Here is a 14,526-nt window from a genome sequence, read left to right on the forward strand (position 1 = left end):
GAGGGCCTTTCTGCCCATTGCTTTGTTCCTTTGACGCCCCAGGACATGAAGGGCTGAGGCTCCGCGCCTAGCCCTCCTGTATGACCTCGGCCCTGAAGCCCAGGGCCTGACTCACCAAACCAAAAATAAAATTCAACATCTACTTGTGAACTGGTTGTGTTTGGTAAGATGCTGACTTACATGGGGAGAGGTGCTGTGACTCAGTCTGAGTGCTCATCCCTACACACTGCTGGTCTCTGAACAAAATCTTTACCCTGGACATATGCATGATCTAAAATCTATCTTTTCACTTTTTAATGAACACTTGGTTGCACTAAGGTTTGATCAAGACTTGCAGACTCAGTTCTAAAATAAAATCATTGTTCTAAGAATACTTTGAAGGCCGAAAATGTTAATCACTCAATACCCTCTGCTCTTATTACTAGTAAGCTAAAAGGAGGTGGGTGAGCTTAACTATCATGCTCTTTTCCTGTACGCATAAGAGAATTTTAGATGCAAATGTTTTCTCTCTGCTTATGGTCCAAAATCGTTTTTAGTATTGTTTAGTCCAGAGCTCTCTTAATTGTTAAAAACTTCCTAAAAGTAAAAAATAAAATTTCTTGTATCCATCTAGGTTTTTTCTTTAATGTCTTTCTGGATTTTTTGTCAAATCGTTGTTTTTAATATTTTTAAAACTTAAGGATAGTTGTGTTATTAATGCATATGTTAACATAACACAAATTTCTGCCTTTGTAATAGAGAATGAATTAATAAACTGACTTCTTTTATGTCTTCACAGGGCAGCCCAATGGATCCAATGGTGATGAAGAGACCTCAGTTGTATGGCATGGGCAGTAACCCTCATTCTCAGCCTCAGCAGAGCAGTCCGTACCCAGGAGGTTCCTATGGCCCCCCAGGCCCACAGCGGTATCCAATTGGCATCCAGGGTCGGACTCCCGGGGCCATGGGCGGAATGCAGTACCCTCAGCAGCAGGTTTGTGCTGGTCCCCTGACCCCCTGCTTTTTTGTGATAGTTTTGTCTTTGCCTTTTGCTGTCCACCTAAGATTGATGTTAAAGAGAATTAGGGGGCATTGCACGGATTTTCTGCTTTAATTTTTATTGTTTTTTTAATCACAGATATAATTTTTTTTTTCTTTTAAAGATGGAAAGGTGAGCTTCTTAAAGTGGACAGAATACCTGTTTGGTAGAAGGGCAGCAGGACCAGCTGTATTTGATAGATGCACTGTGTCATAAATTTGCAGCAGATTATAACAGATGTAAGCTCTGAAGTGAACTTGGCATTCTAACATTTCTGTCAGACTGTGTCAGATTTTGAGCTGTTAATAGACTATCTTAAGGTGAATTTTCAAGTCATTTAAAGGTCTTTTCCATGAGGATGGCATCAAGTTTTTAAAATTGAAAAAAAAAAAAAATTTAGTCTCCCAAAGTTATTTTGCTTTCATTTCTTAACAAATTATTTCTTCTGTACCTTTTGAAAAAGGTTTCTGTATTTCATATAAGAGGATTTGATGTGCATCTGTTTTGTTAGGTCTTGATGGGTTTTGTGTTTTTACTCAAAAAAGACTTTTCCTGCTCTTAAAAGACCCAACATTTTCCTCCTTTTTCTCTAGAATCAAATGGAGTCACCTTAGAAGGCCATTTACCCTCTAGCAGTGGTAAACCTAGTCTTTTGGATACTTGAAAGAATACCCCTTTATGCTGGCTGGAGGGAGGATGAAATTTGGAAAAGACTAAATTAGATTCAGACTTGTTAGGGTATTTAGTTACTAGGAGCACCAGAAAGGCTTATTTATAAATCGCCATACCGTGCCTAAGCCCCCAGGGAGTGGGTCAGGCTGATGCTGCTGCACGTTTTACTGCCCCAGGCTGGGGTGTCCCATGGTGCGGCCATCGGTAATCCACAACAGGGCTTGACAGTGCTGCCTCAGGAAATGCTTCCATCTGACCAGACATCTTTTGTTGAGGGGGAAAAATTAGATATGACTACTGTTCTATCTGACGTGGATATGGAGAATGATTGATCATACTTTACATGATACATAGCTGTATATTAACAGTTCATTAATAGATTGCTTCTGAGCCTTCTCGTTTATACACTATTCGATCTGTATTGTGATTTATTATTTATTTCATTATTGTTACTAATTTATTATTGAAGTTTATTTTAATTATAATATTGTGTAAGTCTATGTTATAGTAGCATGGCATGGTGGCACCCTCCTGTAGTTCCAGCTCTTCGGGAGGCTGAAGTGGGAGGATCTCTTGAGCCCAGGAATTTGAGTCCAGCCTAGGCAATGTATCGAGACCCTAAAAAAAAGAAATAAGTCTTTTATTTATCAAATAAGAAATAAAATGTTGTCTTTCCTCTTTATCTTTGCTCCCACTTGGATGATTTTTTTTTTATGTTAAGGCCATTATGGGGGAAGATAGAGGTAGCTCAGCCTTTGAATCCTAGATGCAGATTGAACACCGTTTGCTGTTGTCAGAGACCTCACTTCTCAATTATTGAAGGTTACCCACTCAGAAGTCTGGCAGTCAGTTGCATACTTAATTGTACTCTTAATTTTTTCCACATTATTCCTTTTTTCCAGCAATATTTTGCTGCCTAGAGTAAAAATCTTTAGTTGTGGCTGCTGATTGTGAGAAGGAAATAATTTGTAAATGATGAAAAGTAAGGTAAAAGAGTTGCGATTTTCTCTCCTTCATTTTAGTTTTAGAGCAACTTTACCATTAGTTGAGAGGAAGACAGCCCAGGCAGCTGGCTGCTCAAGTCTCCATCGCACTCTGTTGCTGATTTTATGTGGGAGCTAATAGTTGTGGATGATGCTGTGGCCACAGGAAGAGAGCAGAGGTGGGAAGGTAGTAAGAAGTAGTGGGACCGGCAGAGAGAAGTGGATGCTTGCCGCTCTTGGTCTCCCCACTTTGCTTTTCAGCATGTTTCCCTGATGTGAGATTAAACAGTCAGTTTCAAAAGATGCTGTTCACGGCAAGCAGCCGGATCTCCCTGGTCTCTGAAGGAGTTAAGTCTCACTAGAAGTTCTAGACATTGGCTTAGTTTCCAGTCCCAAAGTGGGAGTCAAACAAATGGAGAGGGTGTGCGAAGAATGATTACCTAGGAAATGTTTTTAATTATTTTCTTTTCCAAATGTGTAAAGCTAAAAGTAGAGGACATACACAGATATATAGAGTAATCTCAATTTTCTTAGCTTCTTCCATTTATTTAATCCGTGTGACTCTTATACACTTTTTAAATCCAATGACTCTTAGATTTATTTGAAGGGACAAATTGATGTAGATTGCCCATCAAGTATTTCAGCAAATTTTTAATTAAGATTTTAGATTAGATATTTTACTGCTAACCAAAAGAAATACCCAATTCTAATTAAGCACACGTCTTTCTGATAATGAAAGGAAAATAGTATATCTGGTAAGAAATTGAATATCCTGGCTGCAGAAGTGTCGAAACTTTCATAATGAGTTAATCAAAGCCATGGGTCTAAATAATCTGTATTGCCTTTTTACCCTTTCGTGTAGTTAAATACAGCTTTGAAATATAGTATCTTGTTTTAAAATTTAAAAGGCTAAAAATAACGGAATGCACTTTTGAATGTGTATAACATTTTAAAGAAGACATACAGCTTTTATAATACCAAGGTCATGTGAACAGTTCTTAATAGTTTTTGAAATGGAAAAAAATAGTGAAGATTTAGAGCAAAGGTTATTAGAGCACATGCATTCATTTTGTTAGCTTGAGTCTGTGTTCTTTGGGGAGGAATTTTCAGTGAATTGCTTTGTTTCTGCAATTTGGGTAATTATAAATTTGTTCACAAACAGGGTCCTGGCACTGTGATTGGCTGCTGGTCCCATCCATCTTCCCCTAGGATTAATGTAATTGGCTAAGCATTGTTGTAGTTGTGGCTAATAATGTTCTTCAGGGAAAAAGTTGAAAGATAATCATGACATTGAGTATTTATTGAGTGGACATCACCACCTAGGCATGACTTTGCTTTGGATGGCTTCCAGAACGTTCTGTGTTTGGTTTGTGAACCTCTAATGAGCTGAATCCAGTTCATTTAATATTGCTCATATATTTCTGCACAGAATTAAAATGCAGGAATTCAAGTTTGTAAATTGAGTTGCCCACTTACCAGCTGAGTGGTAAGTTGTCTTTGGCTCAGGGGTCACAGTTTGATTCCTGGCTGGCATTCTGCTCCTGGGATATGAATTTTAAATGAGTATTTTGTTAGAAAGAACTGCAGTGCTGATGTGAAATTTAACATGGAGAGGAGTATCACTGTTTATTTTTTGTCTCTGAGAGTCTGAAGGAACTGGCCACTGACTGTGTTTGATTTTAGTATTACCCTGGTGATCTTTGATTTGTATGGTGATAATTTTGTTTTTGAGATATACTCGTGACTGGATCTTTGAAGCATGACGTGTTAATAGTACATCACTTTAGTCTTTATTAACTGGAACTAGATTTGTGGTCTTTCACTTGCCGATTCTCCCACATCATCAGGCAAATACATGGCTAAACAGATTAGTTTTGCACGGTGCCCTAAAAACTGGTCTACTTGGGTTTTTGTTGAGTTCAGGGGGGGAAATGAATTTTCTATGCCTCTGTGGAGAATGTTCTGCCTCCAGGCTTCTGGAATTCAGACCTGCGGTTGGTTAACAGAAGTACATTGGTTGATTTCATCTATTAGACAGCTACACAGAAGAGGCATAATTTTTAAGGTTACTAGAATCTGAGTTTTTCAGATTAAAAAAAAAAAACCTTAAAGACACCAAGATATTCTTTGCTGGGTCAGGAATGCAGATTTTGTTTCATTTTTCTTGTCCTTTGTGATCATAAATGTACACCTAGGCCTTTACCAACTTGTTTTAAATAAGATTTTAATATAAAATGGCACCCAGGAGAAATAGCTTACAGAAGCTGAGTTATTTATTTGTGTCAAGCAGATTTCAATTATGTAGACTGAGATTTTTCTGAGTTTTTTTTGTAATTGGGTTGATATTTTAACTATTCTTGTAGATGTTTGATAATATGATGCCTGTTGGAATTATAAAACAGGGCAAAAGGAAAAAAAGCAAAATGAGAGATTTAAGTTCGTGAGTGCTTTTATGATGGGAAAACATGACTTTTTTAGTTTTAAAGCCATATCTGTATTGCGAAGAACTTTATAGCAGGAACATAGAATATGATCGTTGTTTTGAAATAGAAAATGGCAAAATTAAATAAAAACTAATTATTTTTGTTAAGGTGATTCATCTGAACTTATTACTTCATATTGAAGTAAAAACAATTCAAAACAGGTTTCCTTGAAGAGGACTTGAAAAAGATTTGTATTCTAATGTTGCTGCATGTTTTTTGAGTAAAATATTTATTTCAGAACATAAGCATTTTATTTGGTACCCTCTTAACAGCCAAAACACTTCTTCCAATGCAAATGTTTATTTTGGCAGCAGATGTTTCTAAAAAGGAGACAAACATTACAATTGTTCGGCTAAAATAAATGTTTCCTTTGGGGTTATTAAGGCAGCCAGGCAATTTCTAGGGTTTCCACCTGTGTTAATTTATATTGTTGATCTATTCTGGAAAAAAATGTGTTTCTTTTAAATGTAATTAAAGCCATGTTTTGATATAGTTTGCATGAGAGCTCTGAAAAGTAAGGATGAATGGGGAGAGGAAGACTGGTTTAAGACTTAAAAATTCCGGAGTTTTTCATCATGAATATTTATTATGATTCAGTCTTTGAATCCTAAGTGTGAATCCAATAGGGCTTAATTTTTGTTTTATCTAAAAAAGAGCCTAGACTTCCTATGTTTGCGACTGTGATGGTGTGTCCAGGATGAGAAAGGATAACTCGACTTAGTATAATGGAGAGGAATGGGTGTCTGGTGCCTGTTTTACATTCAGACTCTTAATTTTTTGAGTCTCTATATTTACTTAAAGATGCCCATTCATATCTGTGTGCGCATGTATGCTCCCACATGTGTGTAAAAAACAGAACATTCATGTGACAATGGCATTCTCGTGTAATGAAACGTGTATATGTATATTAATTTATATGTTAAACATATTTGTAGATATACATATATAAACACACAAATAAAATGAAGGTGAACATTTTGGCCAGTAAAATAATGAAATGCTGTGAAATTTCACTATGTTATTTACAGCATTTTCATACATTCGTGTTCTATGCTGAGACTTGGAGCCCAGCTGATTTGCTTGTACACCTGAAATGTTTGGAGGCACTTCAGCAGATTGCAGATTTTTATAAATAATGGCCTTTCATTGGCCACATTTTGTTGTAGTTTCCTCAGTTGTTCTTCAGCAGTGAACATGAAGGTATTTAAGGTTTACCAGCAAAATACATTTATACCTCACATTTCTGCTTCCAAGTAGATAGCAGATGCTACTGGCTGTGATGCCAAAGCTCCCTGTAGATAGAGTTTTGTACTAAGAAAATATTTTTGGGCCGGGCGCGGTGGCTCACACCTGTAATCCCAGCACTTGGGGAGGCTGAGGTGGGCGGATCATGAGGTCAGGAGATCGAGACCATCCTGGCTAACACGGTGAAACCCTGTCTCTACTAAAAAAATACAAAAAAATTAGCCGGCGTGGTGGCGGGCGCCTGTAGTCCCAGCTCCTCCGGAGGCTGAGGCAGGAGTATGGCGTGAACCCGGGAGGCGGAGCTTGCAGTGAGCCGAGATCTTGCCACTGCACTCCAGCCTGGGCAACAGAGGGAGACTCTGTCTCAAAAAAAAGAAAAAAAAAGAAAATATTTTTGAAAAGATTTGTAAATTCCTATAATACCTAGCTGGTTTTGTTTACTTTTTATATTGTATTTGCGTTTAAACATATTTGAATTGTGACATTCTTGGAACAATATGTTAGAAGAGATCATATTTCAAGTTAAATACAGATTTTTAAATCTTTAGCCTTTTTCCGAAAAGTGAAAGAAGATCAGATTTTACCTGAAAGTTTAATGAGAAAATGTGAGATGATTTCACTTTAATATGGAAAGCTGCTTTTATATTAGGATGTTTATATTGATACATTTGTTTTTTATCTGTACATTTACATTATTCTCGATTTTCTAAGCTTATATACAGTATATAGCACCTGTTTTCTGCTGTTAGTTTATACTGTTTTGTCATGTACACATGAGTTCCACTATGTATCTTACATATAGACTTTCAACCTAAAATATCTGTAAGGTTTTCTATTTTATTTTTGAGATGTAAATCTTAAATGTATATTTTATTTTTATTTTTTAGAGACAAGGTCTTGCTCTGTTGCCCGGGCTGGAGTGCAGTGGCATGGACATGGGTCACTGCAGCCTTGACCTCCTGGGCTCAAACAATCCTCCCACCTCAGCCTCCCAAGCAGTTGGGGCTACAGACATGTGCCACCATGCCCAGCTAATTTTTAAGTTTTTTTGTAGAGATGAGGTCTCACCATGTTGCCCAGGTTGGTCTCGAACAAGTGTGTGTTTTAGTAGCATTGAATTAGTATATTTTAAATAAGTGTGATTTATTTGCTTTCACCAAAGAAACATTAAACATGATATTTATGTTAAAATGTTAATGATTCAAATAAAGGTAACTGTCGACATCAGTAAACTCAACCAACCATATCCCTTCAGGCTCCTTGGAAAACAAACACTAAACAACGGAAATCCCACAAGATAAATGGAAAGTTAAAGCGATTAAGTGACCTATCTTAGACAAGTGGTTCTCAAACTTTGCTGAATGTTAGAGTCTCCCAGGGCATTAAGAAAATCCCCCCACAGATGCCCAGGGATGCACATATCAATGACACCTGACTGTGAAGGCCCTAGTCTCCCGTGACTGCCCTGTGAGTCAGGGTGTTAGAGGGAGGCCACGTCGGCAAGCGGGGGCAGCTCACACCCTCTGGAGGCTTGGTAGTGATGCTGGTTCTTGGCCCACTCGGTGAATCAGAAACTCACCACTGACCCAAAGAATGAAATGGGCCCAGAACCAGGAGCTGGGATGGTTGAGTCCTTGCCTATTCATGTCTAATCTGTGTGTGATACTGGGAAAATCTGGATCTCACTGTGCTCCTCTGCCAGATGAGGGGGTTGGACTATAAGACCTCCCAGCTTGGATTTCCCCTTTAAAGTAATATTAAGTGAATGTCTTTTCATTTCAGTATTAGATTTTTGTTTGTTTGTTTGTTTGTTTGTTTGAGATGGGGTCCTGCTGTGTCACCCAGGATGGAGTGCAGTGGCACGATCACGACTCACTGCAGCCTTGACCTCCTGGGCTCAGGTGATTCTCTCACCTCAGCCTCCTGAGTAGCTGGGACTACAGGTGCATGCCACCACACCCAGCTAATTTTTAATATTTTTGTAGAGACAGAGTTTTGCCATGTAGCCCAGGCTGGTTTTGAACTTCAGGACTCAAGCGATCCACTCGCCTTGGCCTCCAAAGTGCTAGGATTACAGGCATGAGCCACCATACCCAGCCTCAGTATTAGATTTTAAAGTCTTATTTCAACAGTCTTGTGAAATGTATGGGTTGATGCTTGACAAATTGTATTAATATAACTACTGACCCACATTCTTTTTAAAAGACAAAGAGGTGTTTCTTTCTCCTTCAAAGATTAGCAAATTGTTGGAATCAGTCTAATAAATTATTTTCTAATTCTTAATTTTATTATTTTTTAAATGAATGCATTCTCACGTAAGTCTTTGTTCTGCGAGAACCTGGTATGTGTTAGATGTGTAGAGTGCAGTCTGTCCTTTTTGATAAGTAGAAAATCTTAAGGTTGACATTCTTGGAATCACAAAAGGAAGCAAAGAGAGATCTACCAATTACTCATTTTTAAGACATTGCTACTTTCTAAATAGTTCTGAAAATAAGTGTATATTGTACAACATCGGGACAAATTGTATAAAGTGAAGTCCGGATGGAAACACGTTTCAAGATTTATGTTCTATGCATTACCTTAACTCTTTAACTCTCATGAGGTAGGCTAGATGGCTTTGTTTTTGTATTTTAAAACAAGTTTCTTTTCTAAAGGTAAAAAGTTTTTTCTTTTATGTTAATAGCCAGCCAGTAGTTAAATTCTTAATGGCAAAAAATTCTTTATGGCAGTTTGATTATTTTTACATGTAACAAATTTATTAAAGCTATTTGCCCTTATTATAGTTTTGAAAAGGAACTTTAAAAGTTAAATCTGTAGTTGTGAATGAAATTAAGAAAACTCTTAAGCCTAGAGGATGCAGAGGAAGAAGATGGGTGGGAGCGTGTGAGGCAAGTAGGGGATTATAAAGAAGCAGCAGCCTCACTTCTCAGAGTGGCCTGTGGACTCCTCCGCAGAGCCAGGGAGCCTTGCTTAATCCAGGCTTCCTCAGGCCTCAGGAGCAACTCTGCAGTTGGACTCAAGTTTAGAAATGTTTGGGACGTCCTGGATTTGAGATCTGAATGTGGGTAGTGTGCGTGTATAACACAAACATCCCTTGCCTGCTTAAATAGCCCCAATCCAAAATTTTGGTCACTAGATAAACAGCAGGAGTTCCCCAGCTTCCCAATTCTTATGGAGAAGTGTGTTTAATTTAGAAGGCAGACCATATTCCAAAGAATGAGCCAAATTCATCTCCCTTTATTGATATTGACTTGGTAAGAGCATGCTTATTTTATTTTATTTTATTTTTTTTTAAATAACTACCAAGCAAACCAACCAGTAGAATTGGCTCTTCAGGGTTAGTCAAAGGCAGGGATCCAAGTCAATATCTATAAAACACCAAACATTCAGAAACAAAGTCAGACTAATGTTAATAGCAAAAATACGCAGGTATTAGAATTAAAATGCAAAAACCTGTCATTGCTGAGGTAATTAAGTTTTACTTAATGGTCCTGAGACATGGTATAACCAGCCTCACTTGGATAGTTGTAGTAGCTAGTCCTCAAGAGAGCTGGAGACAAATGTCTTTTGGAAGAAAGTTTCAGTCTGAGATGCACCACAGAAAAGACAGCTGTGCAGGGATGGTTTTCCAGCCTGAGCTGCCAACGATAGCGAGAGCATACCTGAAAGCAAGAGCTCTTAAAACACTCTAAGTCACCGGGGCCTGTCAGTGGGGTGGGAGGAGGGGGGAGGGATAGCATTAGGAGAAATACCTAATGTAAATGATGAGTTGATGGGTGCAGCAAACCAACATGGCACATGTATACCTATGTAACAAACCTGCATGTTGTACACAGGTACCCTAGAACTTAAAGTATAATAATAATAATAATAATAATAAACCAAAAAAAAAACACTCTAAGGATTAGATGTTTCTTTATAATCAGTATCATAATCATTGTTTCCGAAGAGAACTGGGAAAAGGTAAAGGCCAGAATAATAATTGGCCTATGGGATCTGTGACCTCAGATGCTCTCTTAAAAGGGTCAGCCAACAAGGAGGCTTCCCTTTTTTTCAATTAGTATATTACCTTGAGATTTCCAGTAGGATCTTCAAGTATCCCAATAGTCATTTTCCAGACATCTTAAGGATTTACATCTCTGGAGGTTCTCCTCAGTATCCTGGGCTTCATGGAGAAATAGGGCCTACCTTCTTTTCTTCCTGCTTGTGGGTCCTGTGCCATTCGTTACGGGTCATGGAGATGACAAGGTCTTACTCTTCAGTAATTGGCCAAAATTTGATGGTTAGTGTCTTAGTTTCTTTTTTGTTGCTATAAAAAAAAATCACAGACTGGGTAATTTATAAAGAAAGGAAATTTATTTCTTATAGTTCTGAAGGCTGAGAAGTTCAAAGGCATGGTGTTGGCCTCTGTTGAGGGCCTTTTGCTGCTTCACAGCGTGGCGGAAGGCATCACAGGGTGAGAGGGCAGGAGCATGCCGGCTCAGATCTCTCTTCCTCTTCTTATAAAGCCATGAGTCCCATTGTAGGGGACCTCATTCTGATGACCTTATCTAATTAATTCCTGAAGTCCCTACCTCCAGTCAACATATGAATTTGGAGATTAAATTTTCAACACATGAAATTTAGGGGATACATTCAAATCACTAAGCAGTTGGGGAGAGGAGAAAAGACTAGAATCCCCTTCAGCTGCCAGGGAGAGCTAATCTCTTTCTCCCCTAGTGTCTCTGGCTGAGTTCTCACCCGTTCTTCTTCCTCCTTGGCTTCAAAATAAAAGGATGGGAAGAGTGATAACTTGGTCACATCACTGGCCCTTCGTCTTCATGGCATCTGATGTATCACAGCACAGTTCCAAGAATGGCGGTTAAGGGATGCTTCACTGCACATACGCAGCAGGCCATGAGAGTGATAAGCACACAGTGGAGAGTGAGACATGAGGCTCCAGGAGGGATTCCAGCTCTGATCAGGAAATCACCACTGCTGCTGAAAGCCACCAAGGTCTGGCAAGGAGCATCATGCAGTGTGCTTACTTCCAAATCAAACTCTGCTATGATCTAACAAAGAATTTAAGTCATGTGAATGTACGCAGGCTGCAAGAGGCTGCGAATTTGATTTCTGATTTCTAAATTTTGGAGGCAGAACTTTGTGGTTGCTAACTCTTTGTAGGGAACACAGAATTGTTCTCGACAGTTCCAAAGTTTTTCTTGTGTAGAAATTTCCCTCTTCAGTGTCGCCTCCTGTAGTTTTCCTGTCTCAATACCTGGTAGCTTCTTCCTTCCCACCGTCTGGGCCACAACCCCTCCTCTGTTTCTCAGCCTTTAAATCTTTTTCTCAGCCTTTCTCAGCCTTTTTCATCTGTTCTGACCTTTGCGTTTCCTTTTCCTCCTGCTGGGAAGGCTTTTGGCCAGGTCTTGCAGGGCTTGCTATCTCAGTTCCTTGAGACATTTCTCTGACTTAAGTAAAATTGCACACTCCCCCACTGCCTCCTGCCCTGTTCTGTTTTCTCCAGTTCTCTTGTCCCCTCCTGAACCTCACTTGTCTGATCCTCCTGTTAGAACATATGGCCTAGGCTGGCAGGGACTGTTTTCCCCGGGTGTGGACCCATCATCTAGAGCCATACATGGCATTTCACAAACATTTCCAAACTACAAATGAAGAAGTTGCCAAATCCTAGACTCTGGCCGGTGAAATCTGTCCAGCTTGATGCAAAAATGTCTGTGTGCTTTAGCTGTGTATCTGCCACCCATGGTTTGCTCCGAGGTTAGGCTCATTCTCCAAAGCTTTCATAGTTTCCACTAGAATCCCAGTGCCCAGGTGCTCTGAGAACGAAGCCTGCAGACAGCTACGTTTTAATGCTGCTTTTAGATTCCCGAGGAAGTTTTGATGCCTGAGATATTGTTCTAGCTGAGTGGTTTTCTGTCTTGCTCATTTCAGTGTGTGTCATGTCCAGGGTCTATGTTTCTTCCTCTCTGATTCTAACCCTATCGAGTAAATCGGAGATGGCTACTACTCTGCTCTAAGGCCCATCATGTCTCAGAATGATCCCTTGTGCTGGGTGTAATACCTCGGTCTGGAGAAGGTTGAGTTGGATTTAGTGTACCTGTGATGGGAGCTATGTTCTTCATCACAACACCAGTCATTCAACAGTGCTTACTGAAGAAAGTTCCCAAGTAGTTAGGATGCCGTACACACAAAACACATGTTTTTCTGTTAGGGATTTGCTGCTGGAGGGAAGAGAGTTCTACCACATGTGGTGGAAGAACAGGGCCTGGAAGATGGGCTTTGAGCCTCTGCGGTGAGAGCACAGTTCACATCCATGTTTGTGCTGGGATCATGGAAAGGGCTTTTGATGGCATTTTAGTTCTCTGTCGCTGATCGTTTGGACACAGACTTGATTTTCACAGTGCTTTATGGGGGCTGCTGCCATTATGCATACATTGCATCGTAGTCTGTTTCCAAAGCAGAGGTCATGGCTACGGCTGGAATGAGTGTTGCACCTCGGAGTAGAGGAATGAAATTTAGGTTGAATTCTTAAAAATCATCCCTGTGTGCTTTATTCTAGTTGAGAATCTTTGATAGACATATAATTTTGATGATGATGATGACAGGAATCTAGTGCCTTCATGTAAACTGTCATCATCATAATTGTCTCCTCTCTGGACCCAATTTCTTATTTGTATAATATGAGAAGTTGCTTCTGGATGACAGTAACAATAACAGCAATCTCTGTGCCAGGTCTTATCCTAAGTACTTTTACATGGATGTTCTCCTTTAATCCCTGCCATCTTTCTATTTATCTCCATTTTATGAATAGTAATAGTAGCTCATGTTTATTGAGGGCTTACTCTGGGTCAGGCACTTGCTTGTTTTGCTTTTTTGTATGGATTAACTCACGCAGTCCTCATAACAGCCTCTGAGACAGGCATTGTTATATAGTCATCCTCAATTTACAAGTGAGGAGGCTAAGGGAAGGGGTTACTCAGGCTGTTCAAATTTACGTGCCTACTAAGTGCTATAACAAGCATTTCAGTTCGTTAGCGCCTGAACTCTGGGCACACGCTAGCACTGTTTTATGATTCTGGTAAAGCTGGAATCCTTGTAACTGACACTAGAGTTCCTTTGAGTTTTTAAATAATAAGACTGATTATAATTAAAGTAGCCTCATTTTGACACTGAATATTCGTTTCACGTAAAATCTTTTGTGACCTTTAACAAATTGAAAATTGAATGTTACCTACTATGTCTATCACACTTAGAGGAATTTTTTTGAGGGGAAATTCACATAACGTAAAATTAACCACTTAAAAGTGTACAGTTCAGTACTGTTTACTGCAGTAATAGTGTTGTACAACCACCTCCTCTGTCTGGTTCCAGCATTTTCACCACCCCCAGATGAGACCCCTGGACTCATTACGTTGTTACTCTCCATTGTCCCTCTTCCCCTCAGGCAACTGCTAACCTGCCTTCTGCCTCTGGATTTACCTGTTTTTGATGCTTCATGTAAATAGAATGATATAATATGTGACCTTTTGTGTCTGGCTTTTTTCACTTAGCATACTGTTTTCAAGGTTCATCTCTTGTGGCACGTTCCAGCACTTCATTCCTTTCTATGGCGTAATAATCTGTTGGATATATGCACTGCATTCTGTTTATCCATTCATCCATTGATAGACACTTGGGTTGTTTCCACCTTTTAGCAATTGTAAATAGTGCTGTTATGAACATTTGTGTACAGGTATTTGTTTGAATACTTACTTTCAATTATTTTGAGTATATACCTAGGAGTAGAATTGCTGGATCATATGGTAATTCTATATGTTAACTTTTTAAGGAGCTGCCAAACCGTTTTCCATAGTGGCTGTACCATTTTACACTAGAAACAGGTTTTTACCATTGGTCTGTTATTTACTAAGACTCTTAAGTGCCAGGGAATCTTGCCAAACCCTTTCCATATATCATTTCCTATAATTCTCGCCAAATCCATGAGGTAAGTAATACTACTCACTTTACCAGTGGGGAAACAGAGGTTAGGTAGCTTGCCCAAGCTGATACAAACTGTAAGTAGAGAATTCTGCCTTTCTGTTAGATAGTAGCCTTAAAGATCCTCCAGCCCAGCCTTGCTGTGTGT

General features: G+C 39.2%; 1 protein-coding gene across 8 annotated transcripts in view; it reads left to right on the plus strand.

Moving 5' to 3' along the window:
* Nucleotides 1-14,526, plus strand: part of ARID1B (AT-rich interaction domain 1B) — a 433,023-nt gene that overhangs the window by 51,143 nt on the left and 367,354 nt on the right. For all 8 annotated transcript variants that reach the window (XM_054493038.2, XM_054493042.2, XM_063666760.1 and 5 more), the window contains exon 2: nt 779-973. In XM_054493038.2, coding sequence (XP_054349013.2) covers nt 779-973 — 195 coding nt within the window. The remainder of the gene's footprint in view (nt 1-778; nt 974-14,526) is intronic.

Source organism: Pongo pygmaeus, chromosome 5, assembly GCF_028885625.2.
Source record: "Pongo pygmaeus isolate AG05252 chromosome 5, NHGRI_mPonPyg2-v2.0_pri, whole genome shotgun sequence".
In the NCBI taxonomy this organism is placed as follows: Eukaryota; Metazoa; Chordata; class Mammalia; order Primates; family Hominidae; genus Pongo; species Pongo pygmaeus.